Below are 23692 nucleotides of genomic sequence, written 5' to 3' on the forward strand. Positions count from 1 at the left end.
CAATTATTGAACATTCATTCGATTTGAAATGCCTTTAAATCTCAATTGAAAAACTCTTCTAAAAAGTGATAAGCAGTTATAATGCATGAAAAGTAGACTTGGTACAAACACACACACTCGTAATAAAAAACTTGCCTCAACTGACTTTACAACTAGTAACTACTACTATTTAACATCACTGTCAACAAATCCTGACAACCTTACTTTACCCTGACACACTATTTGTGTTTGAAACAACCAAATGTGTTTTTTCTTTGCTCCTTATAAGAAACAAATTGTTGAGCAATCATCGCAAGTGCTTTGAGAAGGGTCTGTCTGCAGAGCCGCAGAGCCAGGCACAGTAAGCACACTGTAAAAAATGTCCGTAGAATTAACAGTGAATTTATTTAAAATCATGACATAAAAAAACTGTAAATACAAAAACAATGAAGCAGTGTGTAATTTACATCAATATACTGTAAAACTCCTAACCAAATGCCACTGTTAATTTAACAGTAAGAATATGTTGAATTGATCATATTTTTTTGTATAATTTACAAATTGTTGTAGTTTAAACACAGACAAACTGTAAGACTAAAACAGAATGTGATGGTTAAAATTACATCATTGCCCTGTTAAAAAAACAAAAACATGCCCACCATTGTGGCTCAGTCAACTAAGGCGTCATACAATGAATCTGGGGACCTGGGTTCAATTCCGACCTGAGGTCATTTCCCGATCCCTCCCTGTCTCTCTTTCCAGCTCATTTCCTGTCTCTACACTGTCCTATCCAATAAAGGTGAAAAAATTCTAAAAAAAATATATCTGTCTAGTAGATCATTGCTTGTAACCATCATTTTGAATCATTGTTTATTGTACAATGAATATCCGTAAAATTAACAGTTATGTACTGATTATTGTACATTGAATACCTGTAAAATTGAACATTTTCAAACTGTTGTTTTTACAAGTGTTGATATACCTTACCGTAAAGCCATATACACTGTCACTGTATTTTTTACGGTGAAAAAATGGCAACCACAGCTGCCAGTTTTTCACTGTAAATTTGACAAGATTTTTTTTTACAGTGCACCGCATGTGACGTCAAACCTGGAATGGTGAATCAGGATCGGTAAAACTGGTGTTGGCTCTGCAGCTCTGCAGACAGATACTGTATTATTGAGTGTTTTCGGCACACTACGCAAACTGGTTATTATATTCATGCAACTGCTGATTGGTCAGGTGAGAAAAACTGTTTTGAGTCCGTTGCGTGGCTGTTTTTTGTCTAATGTTATGGCAATAGTTTACTTCCTTGTTACACATTTTATAGTAGCTGTATAATTTTCATAATGATGTCATTTTAATCTGACAAAAGTGGGGGGATGAAACGTACACATCCCCCGCGGGTGATACGCCCCTGTGACAACAACACATCTAAAAAAAAGTTGGGACAAGGCCATGTTTACCACTGTGAGACATCCCCTTTTCTCTTTACAACAGTCTGTAAACATCTGGGGACTGAGGAGACAAGTTGCTCAAGTTTAGGGATAGGAATGTTAACCCATTCTTGTCTAATGTAGGTTAGTTGCTCAACTGTCTTAGGTCTTTTTTGTCATATCTTCCGTTTTATGATGCGCCAAATGTTTTCTATGGGTGAAAGATCTGGACTGCAGGCTGGCCAGTTCAGTACCCGGACCCTTCTTCTACGCAGCCATGATGCTGTAATTGATGCAGTATGTGGTTTGGCATTGTCATGTTGGAAAATGCAAGGTCTTCCCTGAAAGAGACGTCATCTGGATGGGAGCATATGTTGCTCTAGAACCTGGATATACCTTTCAGCATTGATGGTGTCTTTCCAGATGTGTAAGCTGCCCATGCCACACGCATTAATGCAACCCCATACCATCAGAGATGCAGGATTCTGAACTGAGTGCTGAAAACAACTTGGGTCGTCCTTCTCCTCTTTAGTCCGAATGACACGGTGTCCCTGATTTCCATAAAGAACTTCAAATTTTGATTTGTCTGACCACAGAACAGTTTTCCACTTTGCCACAGTCCATTTTAAATGAGCCTTGGCCCAGAGAAGACGTCTGCGCTTCTGGATCATGTTTAGATACAACTTCTTCTTTGAACTATTGAGTTTTAGCTGGCAACGGCGGATGGCACGGTGAATTGTGTTCACAGATAATGTTCTCTGGAAATATTCCTGAGCCCATTTTGTGATTTCCAATACAGAAGCATGCCTGTATGTGATGCAGTGCCATCAAAGGGCCTGAAGATCACAGGCACCCAGTATGGTTTTCTGGCCTTGACCCTTACGCACAAAGATTCTTCCAGATTCTCTGAATCTTTTAATGATAGTATGCACTGTAGATGATGATATGTTCAAACTCTTTGCAATTTTACACTGTCAAACTCCTTTCTGATATTGCTCCACTATTTGTCGGCGCAGAATTAGGGGGATTGGTGATCCTCTTCCCATCTTTACTTCTGAGAGCCGCTGCCACTCCAAGATGCCCTTTTTATACCCAGTCATGTTAATGACCTATTGCCAATTGACCTAATGAGTTGCAATTTGGTCCTCCAGCTGTTCCTTTTTTGTACCTTTAACTTTTCCAGCCTCTTATTGCCCCTGTCCCAACTTTTTTGAGATGTGCTGCTGTCATGAAATTTCAAATGAGCCAATATTTGGCATGAAATTTCAAAATGTCTCACTTTCGACATTTGATATGTTGTCTATGATCTATTGTGAATACAATATCAGTTTTTGAGATTTGTAAATTATTGCATTCCGTTTTTATTTACAATTTGTACTTTGTCCCAACTTTTTTGGAATCGGGGTTGTAATTTGAAAGATAGAAAAAAAATATTTCATTGTGTATATTGTGCGACTTGGGATTGTTTGTGTGTGTGTATACACGCCACACAGTTTTACATCTCTGATGTGTCTCTTTTCCAGTTTTTTGGTGTGACTTGGTATGTTTTTCTCTTGGAAATAGGTGTGAAGAATATATAATGATGTTTCGGTAGCCTTTCAGTTGTTTAACGTGTCTTTCTCTTTCCCGGTGAACAATATATATAAAAAGCATATACCTATTTAAAAACAACAACAATATATATAAAAAGCAGGGTGGTACGGTGGTTAGCACACTGTCACCTCACAGCAAGAAGGTTCTGGGTTCAAGCCCAGTGCCTGCCGGGGGCTTTTCTGTGTATATGTTCTCCCCGTGTCTGCATGGCTTTCTTCCGGGTGCTCCGGTTTCCCCCACAGTCCAAAGACATGCGGTTAGGTTAATTGGTGGCTCTAAATTGACCATTGGTGTGGGTGTGAATGTGAGTGTGAATGGTTGTTCGTTTCTATGTGTCGCCCTGCAATGATCTGGCGACTTGTCCAGGGTGTACCCCGCCTCTCGCCCATAGTCAGCTGGGATAGGATCCAGCTTGCCTGCGACCCTAAACAGGAAAAGCGGCTACAGATAATGGATGGATGGATATATATAAAGCATTTACATCTTAGTAAGGGCTAATGAAATTAAAAAAAGAAGATGATCAATACACCATGAGTGCGCACTGGAGTAAGCCGGAGCAATGAAACAATTAAATAAGCATGCTGGCAAGGTGGTGTAGTGGTTAGCATGGTCGCCTCACAGCAAGAAGGTTCTGGGTTCAAACCCAGCGGCTGGCGAGGGCCTTTCTGTGTGGAGTTTGCATGTTCTCCCCGTGTCTATCTGGGTTTCCTCCCATGGTCTAAAGACATGTGGTTAGGTTAATATGGGATGGCCTTGAGCAAGGCTCCTAACTGCTCCCTGGGCGCTGTTAGCATGGCTGCCCACTGCTCTGGGTGTGTTCACTGCTTCAGATGGGTTAAATGCAGAGAGGAAATTTTACAAGTGTGTGATGAATAAAGTTGTTTCTTTGTTTGCAATCCTAGAGTTCAATGTATTCCAAGGCTTAAGGAGCAGTTTGATCAGTCGCTCACCTCAGTGTTCACTCCCCCCTACTAAGTGGCTAATGACTGAGGAGTTTAATCCCCTCTCCAAACAACTGCCCAGGCTAATAGGGTCCTGACTATAAATGCGCGTGACTTCTGCTCTGTCTCCTCCTTAACTACAACCTGACACACAGCCTTACATCAGTCACTCACACGTCCTGATCAGAGAGCTGTGCACAAATCTGTGCGCTTTTTATAGCTAAAAGATGCGCAAAGTTCTGCTTTAACTTTACTTCATCAATTGTTTTTTGTTTAGCGCGCGCGTGTGGCACCTGGACAGGAGACTAACGCAGTAAGAAGAACAAGATGTTTCCTTTGCCGATGTTTACGGCGGATCAGGTGGCTCGAGTGTGTGAGAACTTGGAGGAAACCGGTGACATGGAGCGCCTGGGCCGCTTCCTGTGGTCACTCCCGGCGGCGGCCTCCGGTTCCGCAGGAGAGGCGCTGCACCGGCACGAGTCGGTGATGCGCGCGCGCGCTCTGGTCGCGTTCCACGGCGGGGATTTCGAGGCGCTTTACCGCATCCTGCAGAGCCACCGGTTCACGCGCGAGTCCCATGCCAAGCTGCAGGACCTGTGGATGCTCGCGCATTACCGGGAGGCGGAGCGCATGCGCGGCAGGCCGCTGGGCCCCGTGGAGAAATACCGCATCCGCAAGAAGTTTCCGCTTCCCCGCACTATCTGGGATGGCGAGCAGAAAACACACTGTTTCAAGGTAAACACTGAAGACACGAACTCGCATTATTAATTAGAGTGTTGAGTTAATTCCACTTTATTTATTCATTTTTAAATAAATTGCCTTCAATTAAAGTTTTACATAACTGAAGCAGGGCGGCACGGTAGTGTAGTGGTTAGCGCTGTCGCCTCACAGCAAGAAGGTCCGGGTTCGAGCCCCGTGGCCGGCGAGGGCCTTTCTGTGCAGAGTTTGCATGTTCTCCCCGTGTCCGCGTGGGTTTCCTCCGGGTGCTCCGGTTTCCCCCACAGTCCAAAGACATGCAGGTTAGGTTAACTGGTGACTCTAAATTGACCGTAGGTGTGAATGAGAGTGTGAATGGTTGTCTGTGTCTATGTGTCAGCCCTGTGATGACCTGGTGACTTGTCCAGGGTGTACCCCGCCTTTCGCCCGTAGTCAGCTGGGATAGGCTCCACTCCTGCGATCCTGTAGAACAGGATAAAGCGGCTAGAGATGATGAGATGAGATAACTGAAGCAGGGTCCTTGAGATGTACCACTGGCAGAACAACTCTGTACTGTATAACCAACAGGAACAGTGCATAATAAAACCATTTTGCAAGCCATGGTGGTGTCGTGGTTAGCACTGTCGCCTCACAGCAAGAAGGTTCTGGGTTCGAGCCCAGCGGCTGGTGAGGGCCTTTCTGTGTGGGGCTTGTATGTTCTCCCCGTTTCCGTGTGGGGGTGCTCCGGTTTTCTCCCACAGTCCAAAGGTTAGACTAATTGGTGGCTCTAAACTGACTGTGAATGGTTGTTTGTCTCTATGTGTCAGCTGGGATAGGCTCCAGCTTGCCTGCGACCCTGCACAGGATGATTGGATAATGATAATAATAATAATCATCACAATAATAATTCATTCTTTCATCTTCAGAATCTCAAGCTCAAGACTGTGGTGGATCCAAAACCAATCCCATAAACAAACTAGAAAAGCACTTGAAGAGCGCAGACCTCTGCCAAGAATCCTTTAAAAAATTCTGGGATCCAGACAGTGATCCGGATCACCGCCAAAATTTAATGGATTGTTACTTGTGGCCAGTCACACCTCTGGAAAAAAATTTCAGAGCAATCCGTTCATAACTTTTTCCGTAATGTTGCTAACAGACAAACCAACAAACAAACAAACCAACGCTACCGAAAACATAACCTCCTTATGGAGGTAATACACATGCTGGGTGGCATGGTGGTGTAGTGGTTAGCACAGTTGCCTCACAGCAAGAAGGTTCTGGGTTCAAACCCAGTGGCTGGCGAGGGCCTCTCTGTGTGGAGTTTGCATGTTCTCCCTGTGTCTGTCTGGGTTTCCTCCCACACAGGGGCGGTTCTAGCCATTTTGGGGCCCTAGGCGAAATACAGACATGGGGCCCTCAAAAGTCAGTCTTGAAACACACATACAGAATAATGGTCATCCCTACTTGGCACATGTCATATCTCCTTGCTGTAAATTCAGAAAAAAAGATAGCAAACTGCCACTAACAGTGTGCCCCAAATAAGCTCCACAGTGAAACAGGTTTGAGATTACTCCAGCATTTGCCAAAATTCTGACAGTGTTTATTGCTCAGATCAAACCAGAAAGTGAGAGAGTGACAAGGCAAACAACAGAAGAAGAGACAGTAGAGAGAGATAGCCAATTTTAAGAGTCAATCTCCATATTTTAATAAAACAAGGATATCTGAAATCCAATTATTATTTTTACTCCACAGATACATATTACCAGATATAAAATTATCTTATTCTTATCAGAAGTAGAACACAAACGGATACATATTACCAGATACACATTACCAGAGATACAAAATGATCTTACTGTTATCAGAACTACAACACAAATGGATATTACTCTACCGAAACCTCTACATTTCAATGGGATAAGACTGATGGCAAGATAAATGTATGAGAGAGAGAGAGAGAGAGAGAGAGAGAGTTTGTGTGTGTGAGAGAGAGTGAGGGAGGGAGTGAGTGAGTGAGCCATTTAGTGACAGGCAATACAGTGGTTGAGAGACAGAGGGATTGTGAGTTTGTAAAGGATGCAGCCAGTACATTACTGAAATGTCCTTAATCTTCAAAATTCCATTGTTCATGTATTCCATCACCATTCCATAATGGGGTGTAGGTGTGTGTGTGTGTGTGAGAGAGGGAGAGAGAGTGTTTGTGTGTGTGCGAGGGGGGGGTAGAGAAAGAGAGAAGTATGAGTTTTTAAAGGTTGCAGCCAGTACATTACTGAAAAGTCCTTAATCTCCAAATGTCCATTGTTCATCATAATCATATGAAAAAGAAAGTCCTACTTGTTGCTGGCTTCTCCAAAGTCTTCATAGAAAGGTGGTGTGCAGAGGTATGGAACCCAAACTACAATAAACAACACAGCATTATAACAAAACAACTCAATACACTTTTTTCTTTGATGATATGATCTATGAACACAAGTAATCCTTTGTCAAATCACATACGGTACCTTGTTCAGCAAGAGCTCACTGGCAGAAATTGGTGTTGTCCATCCGTCTTGTCTCTTATTATCTTTCACTACTGTGACACAAGACAACAGCAAATCAATCATGGAACAGTAGAAATAAATACCCAAAATGTATTGTTAAAATGAATACCTTCTCTTTGTCCCTGTCTTCCATTTCTTGATCTGTACCCCTGTTTTTCTTCATCTGTGTGTCTATTTTGCCTTTATGTTTCAGGTCTCCCTCTCTCCTTTGTGCCTTTCTTGCTTGTCTCTTCTCCATGTACTTCTCCTGGCCTTCATCATCTATATAATCCTATTGTTACTGTCTTTCTGGTCTCCAGAAAAGAGTGTAAAAGTGGTAGAAAGTCAACTGCTGCCACGATGCCGCTGCAACTAAAACCGTCAAGCTATGACTGATACCTTTTTCCCCCTCAGTCACAATTTGAATCAATATCCACTTATGCTCTAACTTGCAACAATAAAAGGATTGCTTTAAAGTTGCTTCTTGAAAAAGGTTGCATATTTGACCGACAGCTATAATAATTAGATTGATTTGAATAAATAAATAAACAGGCTACTTCAGCTACTACTCTTGATATTCCAGATTATATATAAAAAATGTAATTTGAAAACTGTAGTTAGTTTCAGAAGTGCAGCTGTATTCTTTTTGCTTTGTGCCCTTTTTTTTCCGTTTAGTGCAACCACTCTCATAACTGCGCTTCATCTTGTTTACAGTTCCCTCTGCTTTGGTTTGAATTTCCGTCGCGCACCTGTCTACGTCATCAGATCATGGACTAGTCCAATGTAAAACAACCAGGGTGTGTGTGTGTGCTGGGACAAATACTATACACATGAATTCGATATTCTGATGCTATTTTGGTGTGTTTTTCCATTTATATCGTTGACTACTTAATATCAGAGACAAATTAAGATTACAGATATATTGTTTGGTGTTTACCATGATGGGGCTGACTGTTAGGGGCCCCCAAATTTTGGGGGCCCTAGGCAACCGCCTTGGTTTGCCTAATGGTAAGTCCGCCCCTGCTCCCACAGTCTAAAGACATGCAGTTAGGTTAAAAAATTCCGCGATCCAGATAGTGATCTGGATCACTGCCAAAATTTAATGGATTGTTACTTGTGGCCAGTCACACCTCTGGAAAAAATTTCAGAGCAATCCGTTCATAACTTTTTCCGTAATGTTGCTAACAGACAAACAAACAAACAAACAAACAAACCAACGCTACCGAAAACATAACCTACTTTGCATGCAAAATGGGAGAATTCACACATTCAATAATATTACTACAGTCTATGTAGTGTTGTGGATTTCTGGGACTGGCAGTCAAGAGCTGGTCTACCAATAGTAGAATTCATTCCAACTGTGTGAAACTTTGATGAACAGGTCCTATTTACTGTAATTAATCACAGCGGCTACAGATAATGGATGGATGGATGGGGCCCTAAACTATCCAAATACCTCTAAACCCATGAAGGTTTTTGGACTCTTAAAGGTTCTTGGCTTATCAAATAGCATAAACTGTAGTGTACAGACATTTAGGCCAAGAATTATTAGCTATTTAAAGGTAGACTGCCTTTCAGATTTTTCAAGTTTAGGTCATCAAAAGAATTTCCCCCGACACCCAATTATTTTTGTTTAGTTGACCGAAAGTTACTGAATTCATATCACAGACTTCCAATTTGATTAGGTTTTTTTAATAGAATGATTAATTAATTTAGAGCCATATGACCCTAAATTCTGCACTATTTTTTCTTGCTTCACCATGATGCAATACAAGATACTATGTTATTCATCATGTGGTGGGCTTTCTCCGTTCATGCAAGGCATTGTGGGATACAAATTTGAAACAGGAGAGAAAAATGGAGGATGTGAGTGTGTGAGTGAAACGTGAAAGACCGAGTACAGTAACGGAAAGCGAGAAGAAAAGACATTATGTTATATACAAAGGAAAGGAAACGCAGGACCAAACTAATAAATATCGGCGGTCAGCGAGCACCTCGGTGTGATCAACTGCTTGTTTAGCGAGAGAATGATGGAACTGTCAGTGCACGGTCAAAGGTAAACCTGTAGATGGCAGTAATGCAACACTGTGGATACCAGCTGCTGTAAAACCCAAAAGAAGAAGAAAGTAAACCTGCGCATGTGCCCATGGACTTCCTCTGTCTGCTTGACTGCGCGAAGTGAGCAATTTCATGCACATTATTTGCTAGGGAATCCCCTCAAATTAAATAATTTTCCAGCCACAGAATGACCTGGGTTTTTGTGAGATATAACAGAAATAAACATATATAACAATGTCCAAATTTCAGATGGAACTAAATTTCACCGATTTTATAAAATCGAAAGGCCGTCTTACTTTAAATAATATTGTTTGGCACTGAGTGGTATATTAGATACATTCCATTTAGCTAGCATGATACTGAAAGAGTCAAAGTTATTATTATTATTATTATTATTATTATTATTATAATACATACACATTCCTTTCAGGTGTTCAACACATCTTTCTCTTTCAAAATTCTCTCAAAATCTTCCCTTTTCAAGAAAGCAAACCTGGCAGCCATGTTTGTTTATAAATCGTCACAATTGCTCACCAGTGCAGAAGTTTTACATCTCCGATGTGTTTCTTTTCCAGTTTTTTGATGTCCGTTGATATGTTTTTCTTTTGTAAATATGCGTGAAGAATATCTAATGAAGTTTTGGTAGCCTTTTGGGCGTTCAGCACGTCTTCAGTTTCAGTTTATTTATTTCGTGCTTAATTATAGCATAGCTAATCCTAGCAGTAGCACTGGATTAACCTCGTCTTCTCTCTTTCTCTGCAAATAAAGAAATGCTTCTGTGCATGCGCAGCAGAAAACTCTCGTTGAATATTCGCATCATCTCCGACGTGTGACGTCATGTTGTCTTGACAACCATGCAATATCGTAAACCATATTGAATGATCATTCTCCATTGAGTAGAGTGACATAATACATGTAGGAAAAGTGATATGATAATATTGCATGCTATCAAACCAAATGAATGAAACCCGCTAGAAGGGAATAGAACACGTTTTTATTCCATGGAAAAAGTGTCCTGTCTCATTCTCATTATCTCTAGCCGCTTTATCCTTCTACAGGGTCGCAGGCAAGCTGGAGCCTATCCCAGCTGGCTACGGGCGAAAGGCGGGGTACACCCTGGACAAGTCGCCAGGTCATCACAGGGCTGACACATAGACACAGACAACCATTCACACTCACATTCGCACCTACGGTCAATTTAGAGTCACCAGTTAACCTAACCTGCATGTCTTTGGACTGTGGGGGAAACCGGAGCACCCAAAGTGTCCTGTGTATTTAATAATTTAACATATTATAGCCTATACTATAACATTAATTTGAAATAATTAACCCACCTTTGTATAGGAAAAAAAAGTACCATTCTAGATAAATTCACTGTCTCATTTCCTTGTTTGTGACGGAAACCAGGAAACACTATATATAACATGACTATAGCTATTCTGCTCATCAGCCAGTCTGCTACTGAAACTACATGTGTTGTGTACTTTTATGATGCCATTTTCCTTACATGCATATTCCTCTTTGCCCTGTACACATTTCCAAACTATAGAGCTGACAGGATTTTATACTTAACAATTATTTGCCAAAGGCAAAGTGAATAATAACCAAGACGAAGATATTTGGTGAGCCTCATCATCTTCTCCCTTGTCTAAGCACTGTTTCCAGGTCAGGGTCCATGTGGACCTTATTGATCCACATGTCATATTAACTGAGCATAGTTTTATGCCGGATGCCCTTTCTGCCACAACCCTGGGCTTGGGAAACAGCCTATTGACAATTTAGAGTAGCCAGTTAACTTAACAGCATGTCTTTGAACTGTGGGGGAAACCCACACAAACATGGGGAGAACATGCAGACTCCACACAGAAAGGCCTTCATCGGGGGTCAAACCCAGAACCCTCTTGCTATGAGGCGACAGCGCTAACCACTACACCACCCCAATATTCACTGAGTCTGAAGCAGACAATTGTTTTAGTATAAATACACAGATGATTAAAAATTTGTATTAAAAATCATTTATTTAAAACTGCAAAAGTGGCAAATGTAATAAAGGCGGTGCAGAGTTGTGTCACTTATCTACACCGACTCACATAAAATATTTTGTTTTGAAAGAGATAAAAGAAATCACAACTCCACCTTTCCTTTGAATAGTTTTAGACCAAACTTTGTAGCATCTCTAGTGCATTTAGAAACAGCATTTTCTTTCATCATTTGTAATTCTTCCTCGCTTATGGTGACAAAGCAATTGGGCGTCATTTTGCTGACTCACTGGAGGTAATTATCAAGAAATAGTCCGAATTTCTTGACCAATCAGCGCGCACGATTTTCTATAGTCACCTATACTAAAATTAATTATATTACATAATGAGCTGATTAGACTGTATAGATGTGGCTGATGGTATTTGTATGGCGGAGTCACATTGTCATCTTGAGATACACTAGGTTTTTGAATTAATGGCATTGTAAGTTGCCACATGTGGCAAAACAGATGTTTAGCTTTAGTTTGCTGTTCCAGTGCCACCAAGTGCCATCTGCTCTGTGATTTTCTAATTCTACTCTCTCTCCTTTGTGACTTTTCCTTCATTAGGCCATTGCCACATGTATTAGATATACAGTATTATTTTAAACTGGTACAGCTGTGAGATGTTTTCGAAATAGACACCCTTGTACTCACATGTGCCACTTCTCAAGAGCAAGTTTCTCAGGAGTAAGGCTAAATGAAATTAAACCGACTGACGATGTGCTTTAGCAGTATTGACTGGCTTTAACCTGTCATGAATTGAGATGTGTGCCTTCATTACATTACAGGCATTTATCCAGAGCACTGTACAACATACCCAGAGCAGCCTGGGGAGCAGGTGGGGGAGCAGGTGGGGGTTAGGTGCCTTGCTCAAGGGCACTTCAGCCATTCCTGCTGGTCCAGGGACTCAAACCACTGACCTTTTGGGCCCAAAGCTTCTTCTCTAACCATTAGGCCATGGCTTCCCCTTTCTTGCATGAATCTGATCGAGAGAACACTACCTGATCCATACAAACGTACAAAACTAAAGCAAATTGTCCTAAAGACATCAGGCGACATATTTGTAACCGTTTTCTATAACGACCTTCTGTAAAGTAGCATTTCAGAAGTTTTTAATTGACCCCTGGCTTCTGCAGTTGTAAACAACCTTTTTCTACTGGAAACATCGCAATTTCCCTTGGGATCAATAAGCTGTCTGTCTGTCTGTCTGTCTGTCTGTCTGTCTGTCTGTCTGTCTGTCTGTCTGTCAGTCAGTCAGTCATTCTGACTCTGTAAATGTTTCTAAAATGGTACATTGTTAGTCAAAACAAGCTGAATGACTTTGCTTACTACTCAACAAATTATGCATAAATGTTAAAAAAAAAGTCAATGGAAATCCCCTTTAAGCCTCTTGTGCCAAGGACCTCCTGTGGTGTTTAAGCTCCTCTGCCCCTGAAGATTCTTTCCCTTTACAATGAGAGTCATTTCTCTCGTTTGACTGTAGACAATGATAATCCATATAAGACAAATGCTCAGTCAGATTAACTCAGCTGCTGCATTGTAGACACCAAGAGTCTGAGTGTATCCTCTAAACTCGAGCTGAAATGGATGAAGTTTTAATGCCTAGTAGATTCGTTTGTTAACTTTATTCAGAAAACAGAAAGACTTTAAAAAAAGAGAGACTTTGCTTGTTAATGACCAGAAATGAGATTACTGCAACAAACAAGATCCTTGTTGGTCAAATGTTACGTAAATTAATACAGAAATTGAGATATTGAACACCATTGCCCCAAACATAACAATGGAAGCCATGGCCTAATAGTTAGAGAATCAGCTTTGGGATCAAAAGGTTGCTGGTTTGATTCCCTGGACCATCAGGTGTGGCTGAAGTGCCCTTGAGCAAGGTACCTAACCCCCAACTCCTCTGGGTATGTTGTACATCGCTCTGGATAAGAGTGTATGTTAAATGCCTGTCATGTACAAGAGATTGCTTGATCTTTGCTCTTAAATAATTGCTGAGTCAGTGGATTTTTTTGTAATGTAGCTTTATGGAGCTCACTCATAGTATTTGTCTCCCCCTTGTGGTCAGCATTGTTACTGCAGGTCAGAAATAGTTTGGTCAACTAACTTTGCAATGTGTCACAGTATATATACACACACCATCTCATCTCATCTCATTATCTCTAGCCGCTTTATCCTTCTACAGGGTCGCAGGCAAGCCGGAGCCTATCCCAGCTGACTACGGGCGAAAGGCGGGGTACACCCTGGACAAGTCGCCAGGTCATCACAGGGCTGACACATAGACACAAACAACCATTCACACTCACATTCACACCTACGGTCAATTTAGAGTCACCAGTTAACCTAACCTGCATGTCTTTGGACTGTGGGGGAAACCGGAGCACCCGGAGGAAACCCACGCGGACACGGGGAGAACATGCAAACTCCACACAGAAAGGCCCTCGCCGGCCCCCGGGGCTCGAACCCAGGACCTTCTTGCTGTGAGGCGACAGCGCTAACCACTACACCACCGTGCCGCCCACACACACCATACCAATTTAAAATAAAAAGTCTGGGAGGAAAGGAAAGGAGACTCTCCAGGAATTAAATGTAATTTTAACAAATTTTAACAAAGTACACAGAATTTCATCACTCATTAATTTATTGAATCAGACATCTCTTTAATACAAAATACCTCATTTATACTGGCCACTTGTAATCTGCATTCTCTCTGTGCTCATTAGGAAAGGACACGGAGTTTGCTTAGAGAATGGTACCTTCAAGACCCGTATCCAAACCCATCTCGCAAGCGGCACCTAGCCCAGGTTACAGGTCTCACGCCGACACAAGTTGGAAACTGGTTTAAGAACAGACGCCAAAGAGACAGAGCAGCATCAGCCAAAAACAGGTACATGTCTCAAACACAACCCAAAGCTCAAGCAGGGTAGTGTGATCATAAATGTTTTGCCATTTTATGATCATGGATTTGATAGGATGCCTGTAAGGAAAGGAAACTAAGCCTAATCTGAAAGAAAAATAAATTCACAATATTTAACGATATACTCTGTTTTCCTGTCTTTTTTCTTTAAAGACTACAACAAGACCCTGCTCTTCTCCCCCCTGGCAGCTCTCCAGAATGTTCTTCCACAGATCAAAATGGCAGTCCAGAGAACAGGGACAGCAGTTTGTGTTCAGGACCCCGGGACACCAGAGCCTCCATACAAGACATATCAGTAATCAGCGACAGCGAGTTTGAGCCCTGAGCCTTGGTTTGGACCCATAAACAAAACCAACAAACACACACAGAGTCCTACTAAGCCACAGAAACCTGCAGAGACATGCAGACAGAGACGTGATGTAAAGATCGGCTTCAACGCCACTGTGACTCACTCACTCTGGAAGATACAGAGAGTGAACTGGAGCAAATGTACAGTGAGCATGTGGACTGGATCCGAGACTGTAAAGGGCTTTGGTGAACATATACCCCTGCACTTAAAAGGACACTTAAAATTTGATTGGTTGTTGCCAAATAAAATAAAATGTTTACACATTTGTAACAGGCACAAAGTTATCAGAGATTATACAGCTGGGCTACCAAAAAAATATCAGAAAACTGATTCAGGCAATGCCAAAAACTATTATTTCTCTCCTGTATAATGAATAAATCCATCTGATCAGGCTGTTATTTCAGAGGCTTAAAAACTCTGCTGGTGTGGTGTTTAAGAAGAAGAAGAAGAAGAAACCTTTATTTGTCACATGCACACTTCAAGCACAGTGAAATTCATCCTCTGCATTTAACCCATCTGAAGCAGTGAACACACGCACACACACCCAGAGCAGTGGGCAGCCACACCAGAGCGCCCGGGGAATCTCTTTATCTGTGTCTTTCACTAATTAAATTGTTACATTTATTTCAAACGTTCGAACATTCAAGTCTGTGTGTCTTATAAAGTGTGCCAAAAGAATTGCATTATCCAAGGAAAAAGAAGAGGAAAAAGAAGAATGCCACCTGTGTAATATTATCAGCATGATTTTAAAGGTGGAATTCTGGTTTGTAAAGATGTGAAACAGCTGTCCCCCGTCTCTCTCCCTCTCTCTCTGTTGAGTTACATGTCGATCCTGAGACCGAGATGCTGACCTCTTCTGCTCCTCGGACCTGCCTGATTCATCCTGATGCCCTACGTCTGGCTGGAATCTCATCACATCACTCCTGTGGAGGACGGCCTCATATGGACAGTCGAAAGTCGCACTTGGAAGATGGCTCTGGACACTTATAGTTTTGCTATGATGGCTGAGGACTACAATTGTAATGATATCTTTAGGACTGGAGTTGTCATGAACAGTTTTGCACTCAAGTTTCCATCAATGAACAGCTGATAATTTCAAGAAAATAGACTTCAAGTTAAAACTATAATGAATTTCCTGGTTACACAGTTGTACTTTGTGACTACATAGGACACAGTTATAGAAGCGAGTTATTTATAAATCATGCTATCTGTTATCACCCAGATGAGGATGGGTTCCCTTTTGAGTCTGGGTCTTCTTGAGGTTTCTTCCTTGTGTCGTCTGAGGGAGTTTTCCCTTGCCACCGTTGCCACAGGGTTGCTCATCAGGGATAAATAAATTTATTAGGGATAAAGTTAGCACATATGTTTAAAGTCTTTAATTTTCTGTCAAGCTGCTTTGTGACAATGTTTGTTGTTAAAGGCGCTATACAAATAAATTTGACTTGACAACTGTTCTGTAACTGTGGATGTATTTGTTTTCTTTGAGGTCTGGATTAATGTTGCATATGTTTGATAATGAGTGCTGCTGGTCCATTCTATAATTGCGGATACATTTCAAGTGTTGACTCTCTTAGTCATCGTCAACTCTGTTATCGTCAAACTGGGCAATCCATTAACAGAATTGACGATAACAGAGTTGACATTTTCCACCATTTTGTGTCTTAACTCCACATGCTAACCTCAAACTAGCTCCCATATGATATGTATTAAAACAGAGTTTTATGGATTTTCATCATATTATTGTTTTTAAAAATGAAGGAGAGATTCACTCCAATATCCCAATAACAGAGCTGATGAATAATTAATCTCCTGTTGGTGTATCCTCAACATTTTTTTCAAATTAACGAGAGAAGAAACATAACATACCTCACTGCCTTTTCTGGAGTTTCCCGCCAGAAGAAGTGACGTCTCTCGGTGCAGGTGTCATGCGTATTATTAAAAGTCTTTGTGGATTTTATGCGGTTTTATAACAGAGTTGACAAGAACATTGGAACAAATAAAAATATATATATTTTTATTTCTGAAATTTCACATAATACATAAAATAGACTTTCTATGCAATTGATTTTATAACAGTGAATAGAATAAGCACCCCAAAAACAGAATGTTAGACTGAATCACTTCACATTTATTTGAGTTGAATGTATGAATCAGGAGTCAAAGACAGGCAATAATGTGGGGGGAGGGGTGGGAGTCATTTAATTAATGTTTTATGGATAAATTGGGTCTAAAATGTACATCAAGCACTGCTATTGGTGAAAGTTTGTCATAATTTGCATTATTATTCAAAACTGATTCAATAAAGATTTCTTTTGCAGAAAATAACAAAAGGTTTATCTCGGAGACGTGAAATGTACCCCGAATTCTAGAATGACCCTGCTCACTGATCATACAGAATGATTAATCAGCAGATATACCATTCGTACCTTTCATAATGCCGTAAATATACTTTCAGATGTGTATAGTGGTGCTTGAAAGTTTGTGAACCCTTTAGAATTTTCTATATTTCTGCATCAATATGACCAAAAACATCATCAGATTTTCACACAAGTCTTAAAAATAGATAAAGAGAACCCAGATAAACAAATGAGACAAAAATATTATACTTGGTCATTTATTTATTGAGGAAAATGATTCAATATTACATATCTGTGAGTGGCAAAAGTATGTAAACCTTTAGGATTAGCAGTTAATTTGAAGGTGAAATTAGAGTCAGGTGTTTTCAATCAATGGGATGACAATCAGGTGTGAGTGGGCACCCTGTTTTATTTAAAGAACAGGGATCTATCAAAGTCTGATCTTCACAACACATGTTTGTGGAAGTGTATCATGGCACGAACAAAGGAGATTTCTGAGGACCTCAGAAAAAGCGTTGTTGATGCTCATCAAGCTGGAAAAGGTTACAAAACCATTTCTAAAGAGTTTGGACTCCACCAATCCACAGTCAGACAGATTGTGTACAAATGGAGGAAATTCAAGACCATTGTTACCCTCCCCAGGAGTGGTCGACCAACAAAGATCACTCCAAGAGCAAGGCGTGTAATAGTTGGCATGGTCACAAAGGACCCCAGGGTAACTTCTAAGCAACTGAAGGCCTCTCTCACATTGGCTAATGTTAATGTTCATGAGTCCACCATCAGGAGAACACTGAACAACAATGGTGTGCATGGCAGGGTTGCAAGGAGAAAGCCACTGCTCTCCAAAAAGAACATCACCGCTCATCTGCAGTTTGCTAAAGATCATGTGGACTAGCTAGAAGGCTATTGGAAAAATGTTTTGTGGACAGGTGAGACCAAAATAGAACTTTTTGGTTTAAATGAGAAGCGTTATGTTTGGAGAAAGGAAAACACTGCATTCCAGCATAAGAACCTGATCCCATCTGTGAAAAATGGTGGTGGTAGTATCATGGCTTGCCATCATTGATGGAACAATGAATTCTGAATTATACCAGCGAATTCTAAAGAAAAATGTCAGGACACTTATATACAGGATATCCATGAACTGAATCTCAAGAGAAGGTGGGTCATGCAGCAAGACAACGACCCTAAGCACACAAGTTGTTCTATCAAAGAATGGTTAAAGAAGAATAAAGTTAATGTTTTGGAATGACCAAGTCAAAGTCCTGACCTTAATCCAATCGAAATGTTGTGGAAGGACCTGAAGCGAGCAGTTCATGTGAGGAAACCCACCAACATCCCAGAGTTGAAGCTGTTCTGTATGGATGAATGGGCTAAAATTCCTCCACGTTGGTGTGCAGGACTGATCAACAGTTACCGGAAACATTTAGTTGCAGTTATTGCTGCACAAAGGGGTCACACTAGATACTGAAACCAAAGGTTCACATACTTTTGCCACTTACAGATATGCAATATTGGATAATTTCTTCAATAAATAAATGATCAAGTATAATATTTTTGTTTCATTTGTTTAACTGGGTTCTCTTTATCTACTTTTAGGACTTGTGTGAAAATCTGATGATGTTTTAGGTCATATTTATGCAGAAATATAGAAAATTCTAAAGGGTTCACAAACTTTCAAGCACCACTGTATTTTTATAACTAGGAAAAATTGTATAGGACAACTTATTTAACCCTTATTTAAGTGTGAGACTAATCTGTAGTTATTTCCCTATAACAGCACACCCCAGTGTGTTTTATTCCCTATATAATGGGAAAAAAAAATCCAGCTTGGCACGACGATCAACAAGCTGCCAAAAAACACTGAGTTGGTCAAGTGTGTTGACCATATTTAATATCTTTAATTTCCATCTTCTATTGTTTTATTTTACTTAAAAACAACAACAAAAAAACCTTGTCGCCAATGCAGCATTAGTAGCAGTAATATTAAAATAGCTGCATCTCACACTATACCTTATCAAAGATAATGTTAAATATTAAATACATTGCCTATTTTAATCTACAGAAGCACTGGTAAAACTGTTGGTCCCCTGATATGTTAGTTCCTCCACCCACCTCACTCCTGGACAATGTTTGGACTGTCTGCTCAGGGTCTTTGTAAATGTTTACCCCCTTTCCCTTGTTATGGCACTTCAGGTAATCTATTTCAACATAATATTTAATGCAGCAATATGCAGTTTGTTGTGTAGGCGATGTGATCTGACATTGTGAGTCATTTCAAAACCTATACAGAGAGTAATGTTTTAATTAAACCCCAAAACAGTCCAAGTAGCCATGACTCATCTGGAAGCTGAAAGCTGTAATGTATGAGGAATAAAATGTGTTAATCATTAGGCTGTCAGTAACAGTGACAAAAAACTTGGTCTTAACTTGTCATTTAAGAATTGAGTCCAAATGTTCAGGGAAAGAAATGATATATTTACATTTAACAGTTATTCTACAAAACTGAGTCATACATGAGCTGATAGCTGATGAGGCGTGTAGCACCGAGTTGGCTATAAGCCATGCATGATGAGATTGAGTGGAATAACTATTTTATTCTATCTACATTCACTGGATTTTGAGAAACAGAGCATTTTTTTTTTGCAAATTTGAAAAATAAAAATTTTATACAAAACATCTGACAATTTCTGATTAGAATGTAAACAAACTGGCGAAATGACTAGCAATTTGTGAAAAATGCTATAATAATAATTCTTGAAAAATAAAAAAAGATATGTTCTTACCATCAAATACTTTCATTCCATATTTTGTTGCTTTTTTTTGTATTTTTTGGGGCTTTGTTTTCAACCAGAGTTTTTATTTCATCCTCAGTTGGTTCAGCAGCACGTGCCACCATTTTGTTTTTCTCTACTCATGGTATATGAGCTGATAGCCTAGTAGTAGAGTAGCCAATCAGAGCATGCAATTGCTCATATCCAGTTCACATGGATAGAATAATTCAGTTTATCCCAACTAAATTAAAGTTTGAGGTATAGACTACAATATTTCAAAATGAATTAGCTAAACCTGCAAAAAAAAAAATGAAGCTAGGTGTTTTGGTCACTGGAGAATCCATGAAGCAAGTCAATGATGGTGCCTGTACTATGTCACATAAAAGTTTGTGCTCTTTACAACAAACACATTCAATGTCGGTTTTTCACTTTGCACATTTTCCACATTAGCACCAGATAGCATTTACCAGATGCGGATCATCCTTTTTCCGAGGTTCATACAAATCAAATCAAATCAAATCAAATCAAGTTTATTTGTACAGCGCTTTTAACAATAAACATTGTCGCAAAGCAGCTTTACAGAATTTGAACGACTTAAAACATGAGCTAATTTTATCCCTAATCTATCCCCAATGAGCAAGCCTGTGGCAACGGTGGCAAGGAAAAACTCCCTCAGACGACATGAGGAAGAAACCTCGAGAGGAACCAGACTCAAAAGGGAACCCATCCTCATTTGGGCAACAACAGACAGCCTGACTATAATATTAACAGTTTTAACAGGTATAACCCTCAACTGTCCTCATGGGGCCGTCCTTCACAGGAGTGGGGCGATAAAACTCCAACCAGACACAGGGCACCAGGATGGATCAAGCAGGTCCGAGGGGCAGAAGAGGCCAGCATCTCAATCCCAGGATCAACATGTAACTCAGAGGGACAGATGGGGGGGGGAAGAGAGAGAGAAAGAAAACACGTTGTTAGGTATGCCCTAAAAATGACAAGTATTAAATCTGTGTGGTAGGCTCGCAGAGACGAGAGTCTTTACATCAGGCATAACACACAATGGCATGTTAATATGGTAAAAAATATCATGACCTGCTCTGGCTGGATGCTTGATTGGGAGATGGGAGCACACTCCTCAGCAATGATGAGATGCAGATGGGACCCTTAGGGCTGGCCAAGACAATTCAGTTACATTTCACCGGGTCTGGGACATGCGACAGAAAGTCTGACGGCCGATTCCCTGCAGGCTACGATAGCCAGTCGAGGTCTTCACCGTCTCCACCAAAAGATTTCCTGTTGACTCCATGTAACTCAGAGGGACAGATTTGGGGTGGGGGGGAGGGAAAGAAACCACAGGTGGTTAGGTATGCCCAATGTCACCTGAATAAGTAGGAACAGTATACATATTGCACTGAGTACAAGCAGGGACTCCGGCAACTAACTATGACAGCATAACTAAAAGGAGAGAGCCAGAAGGTAACACAGGCATGAGGGAGCCCCAGGACATAAAGCAGCCAGCCACTACACCGTCAACAAACAGATATCTGGTTTCTCCGCTGTCCATACTGACTTGAAGATAACTCTTTCATCTGACTAAATCCAGGCTAACAAGTATGTTTACATCAGCTACACTTAACTTCCTGGCTATCAACGACTTGACGTCACATCCTGAGTGCCATATTGATTGTCCATGTGCAATAAATCTTGACATGCTTTTGGACTTTTAAGCACTTAAAGTTCTTATGATAGCTAATCAGGTGGCTGCCCTTGTGTGCATTATAATAAGTAGGGCTTGTACTATCAATATCGATCATGGTTAAGTGCTGTACAGGTACTCTTTAAAGCAGGGTCACCAAACTTTTTTTCCCCCCAAAATAAAAACTACAACCCATGAGCACAGATTTTCTTTATAAATGTGACCAATTTAGTCACAAAAGTTTTTCACTGGAGCCATGAAAGATTTGTTTTTATTTCTCAAATATTGTTCAGTTCAGCATAGATATATTCTGTATAACAAGGTAAATTCAAGTGAGAAGTCAACATAGCATATGATACATCAATCAGCCATAATATTAAAACCACTGAGAGGTGAAGTGAATAACATTGATTATTACATTGGCACCTGTTACTCATTACAATGACACCTGTCGAGGGGTGGGATATATTCACTGCCGAGAGAACAGTCAGTTCTTGAAGTCAGTGTGTTGGAAGCAGGAAAAATGGGCAAGCGTAAGGATCTGAGCGACTCAGACAATAGCCAGATTGTGATGGCTAGAGCTTCAAAATGGCACATCTTGTGGGGTGTTCCTGGTATGCAGTGGTTAGTACCTATTAAAAGTGGTCCAAGGAAGGACAACCGGTGACAGGGTCATGGGTGTCGAAGGCTCATTGATTCGCATGAGGCACAAAGGCTAGCCCATATGCTCCAATCCCACAGAAGAGCTACTGTAGCACAAACTGCTGAAAAAGTTAATGCTGACACCTTTCTGTTTTAGCCAGCATTAACTTTTTCAGCAGTTTGTGCCTTCATGCCCCCATGCGACTCAATGAGCCATCTAGTGAGCCATGATTTTTTTTTTTTAAAGTTGAAGCTAATTTTTAGTAGGGTACAATTGCTGGGTTGCATCCGATGTCACATCCACTTCATTAAATATGCAAGATATGAAGTGCTGCTTAGCTAAGGTCACTGTTCACAAAGCATTACTATCACTGGGGTACCTTGCTAATTATTAAAATGCCCTACGCTTGTGTTGTTTTGCACTGTTCGAATCAGACAAACTGTGAAACTGATAAAAGTTTCTTCCGGGTTCTTCATGAAGTGATAAAGGGTGAAAGAGCAAAGGATTTTACCAAAAGACGATGAGATGGTGGCTCTTGAACCTTTCACTATGATGGAAGGGAGCGAAGTCAAAGAACACTCGAGCTTGCAGTGATTACTTCATGGAAGGTTTGTAAATTCCTCTGATTTATTTTGTTTGGATTTGCAAATAACTTTTCTCTCCATTTTCCATTAATTTGTGATGTTTTGAAGTTCAGGAGATGCTTCAGTCCTCAGATGTGTTTTTGTTTATTGTTTGATCGTGGTTAATGTATTGTAAATTAACACATATATAACATGTAAGGAGTTTGCATGCTCTCCCCGTGTCTGCGTGGGTTTCCTCCGGGTGCTCCAGTTTCCCCCACAGTCCAAAGGCATGCAGGTTAGGCTAATTGGTGGCTCTAAATTGACCGTAGGTGTGAATGTGAATGGTTGTCTGTGTCTATGTGTCAGAACCTGCGATGACCTGGCGACTTGTCCAGGGTGTACCCCGCCTCTACCCCAAAGTCAGCTGGGATAGGCTCCAGCTTGCCTGCGACCTTGTTGGACAGGATAAGTGGCTACAGATAATGGATGGATGGATGGATAATACTCGTAATATCCAGATCTTTAAAGGTGTTTCTGCAGATCTTTGTGAATGATTTACCTAGAAGAGAAGAGCAGGGAGGATTGAGAATCAAGCGGCTGTAGTGTGTTTACACCTGATATTAAAACTTGTAGTGTCCTAGCAAACATCACAAAGACGTGGACAAAAAGCACAAAAATTTCTATTTACCCGGGCAAAAACGATGCAGGATTTATATTGTAGTGTCCTGATCCCCAGATCTTTAACCCAGCCACATATAAAAAGTTGTTCTCCTCCATGCTCTTCCAGGTTTTCATCTGTGTGTCTGTGTAGAACGATGTCTGCAGCACCAGGTAGTTTGAGATGTTGGGGAACTCAACCGATGGATAATTTTCCAACTCGTAGGAAAAATCCTTCTTTGTTAGCATGTAAGGATCTATCCCATTGAGTGGTTTCTATATCCACTTCTTGGTTTTAATAACTTGCTTGTTTGCTGTACACAAACATGGCAATAAATTCTTGTGTTAATGGACCAGACTCCACTTTTGGATCATTAATCCCTTTTGACTGAGAATGTCCTGCATGCAGGGTTTTATGTTGGCTTCTGGCACATCCATACAGTTTTAAATACCTACAATTAAAAACAGTTTGTTTTTATTGCATTTACTGT

At 40.7% G+C, this 23692-nt stretch overlaps 1 protein-coding gene across 1 annotated transcript; it reads left to right on the forward strand.

Annotated features, from left to right (window-relative positions):
• The first annotated feature begins 4276 nt into the window (after positions 1 to 4276).
• On the forward strand, positions 4277 to 14484 carry six7 (SIX homeobox 7). The gene is made up of 3 exons (XM_060919806.1): positions 4277 to 4684; positions 13966 to 14129; positions 14313 to 14484. The coding sequence occupies exons 1-3, from the start codon at positions 4277 to 4279 to the stop codon at positions 14482 to 14484; spliced, it is 744 nt and encodes a 247-aa protein (XP_060775789.1).
• The last annotated feature ends 9208 nt before the right edge of the window (positions 14485 to 23692 follow it).

The sequence above is a fragment of the Neoarius graeffei genome, chromosome 1 (assembly GCF_027579695.1).
Source record: "Neoarius graeffei isolate fNeoGra1 chromosome 1, fNeoGra1.pri, whole genome shotgun sequence".
In the NCBI taxonomy this organism is placed as follows: domain Eukaryota; kingdom Metazoa; phylum Chordata; class Actinopteri; order Siluriformes; family Ariidae; genus Neoarius; species Neoarius graeffei.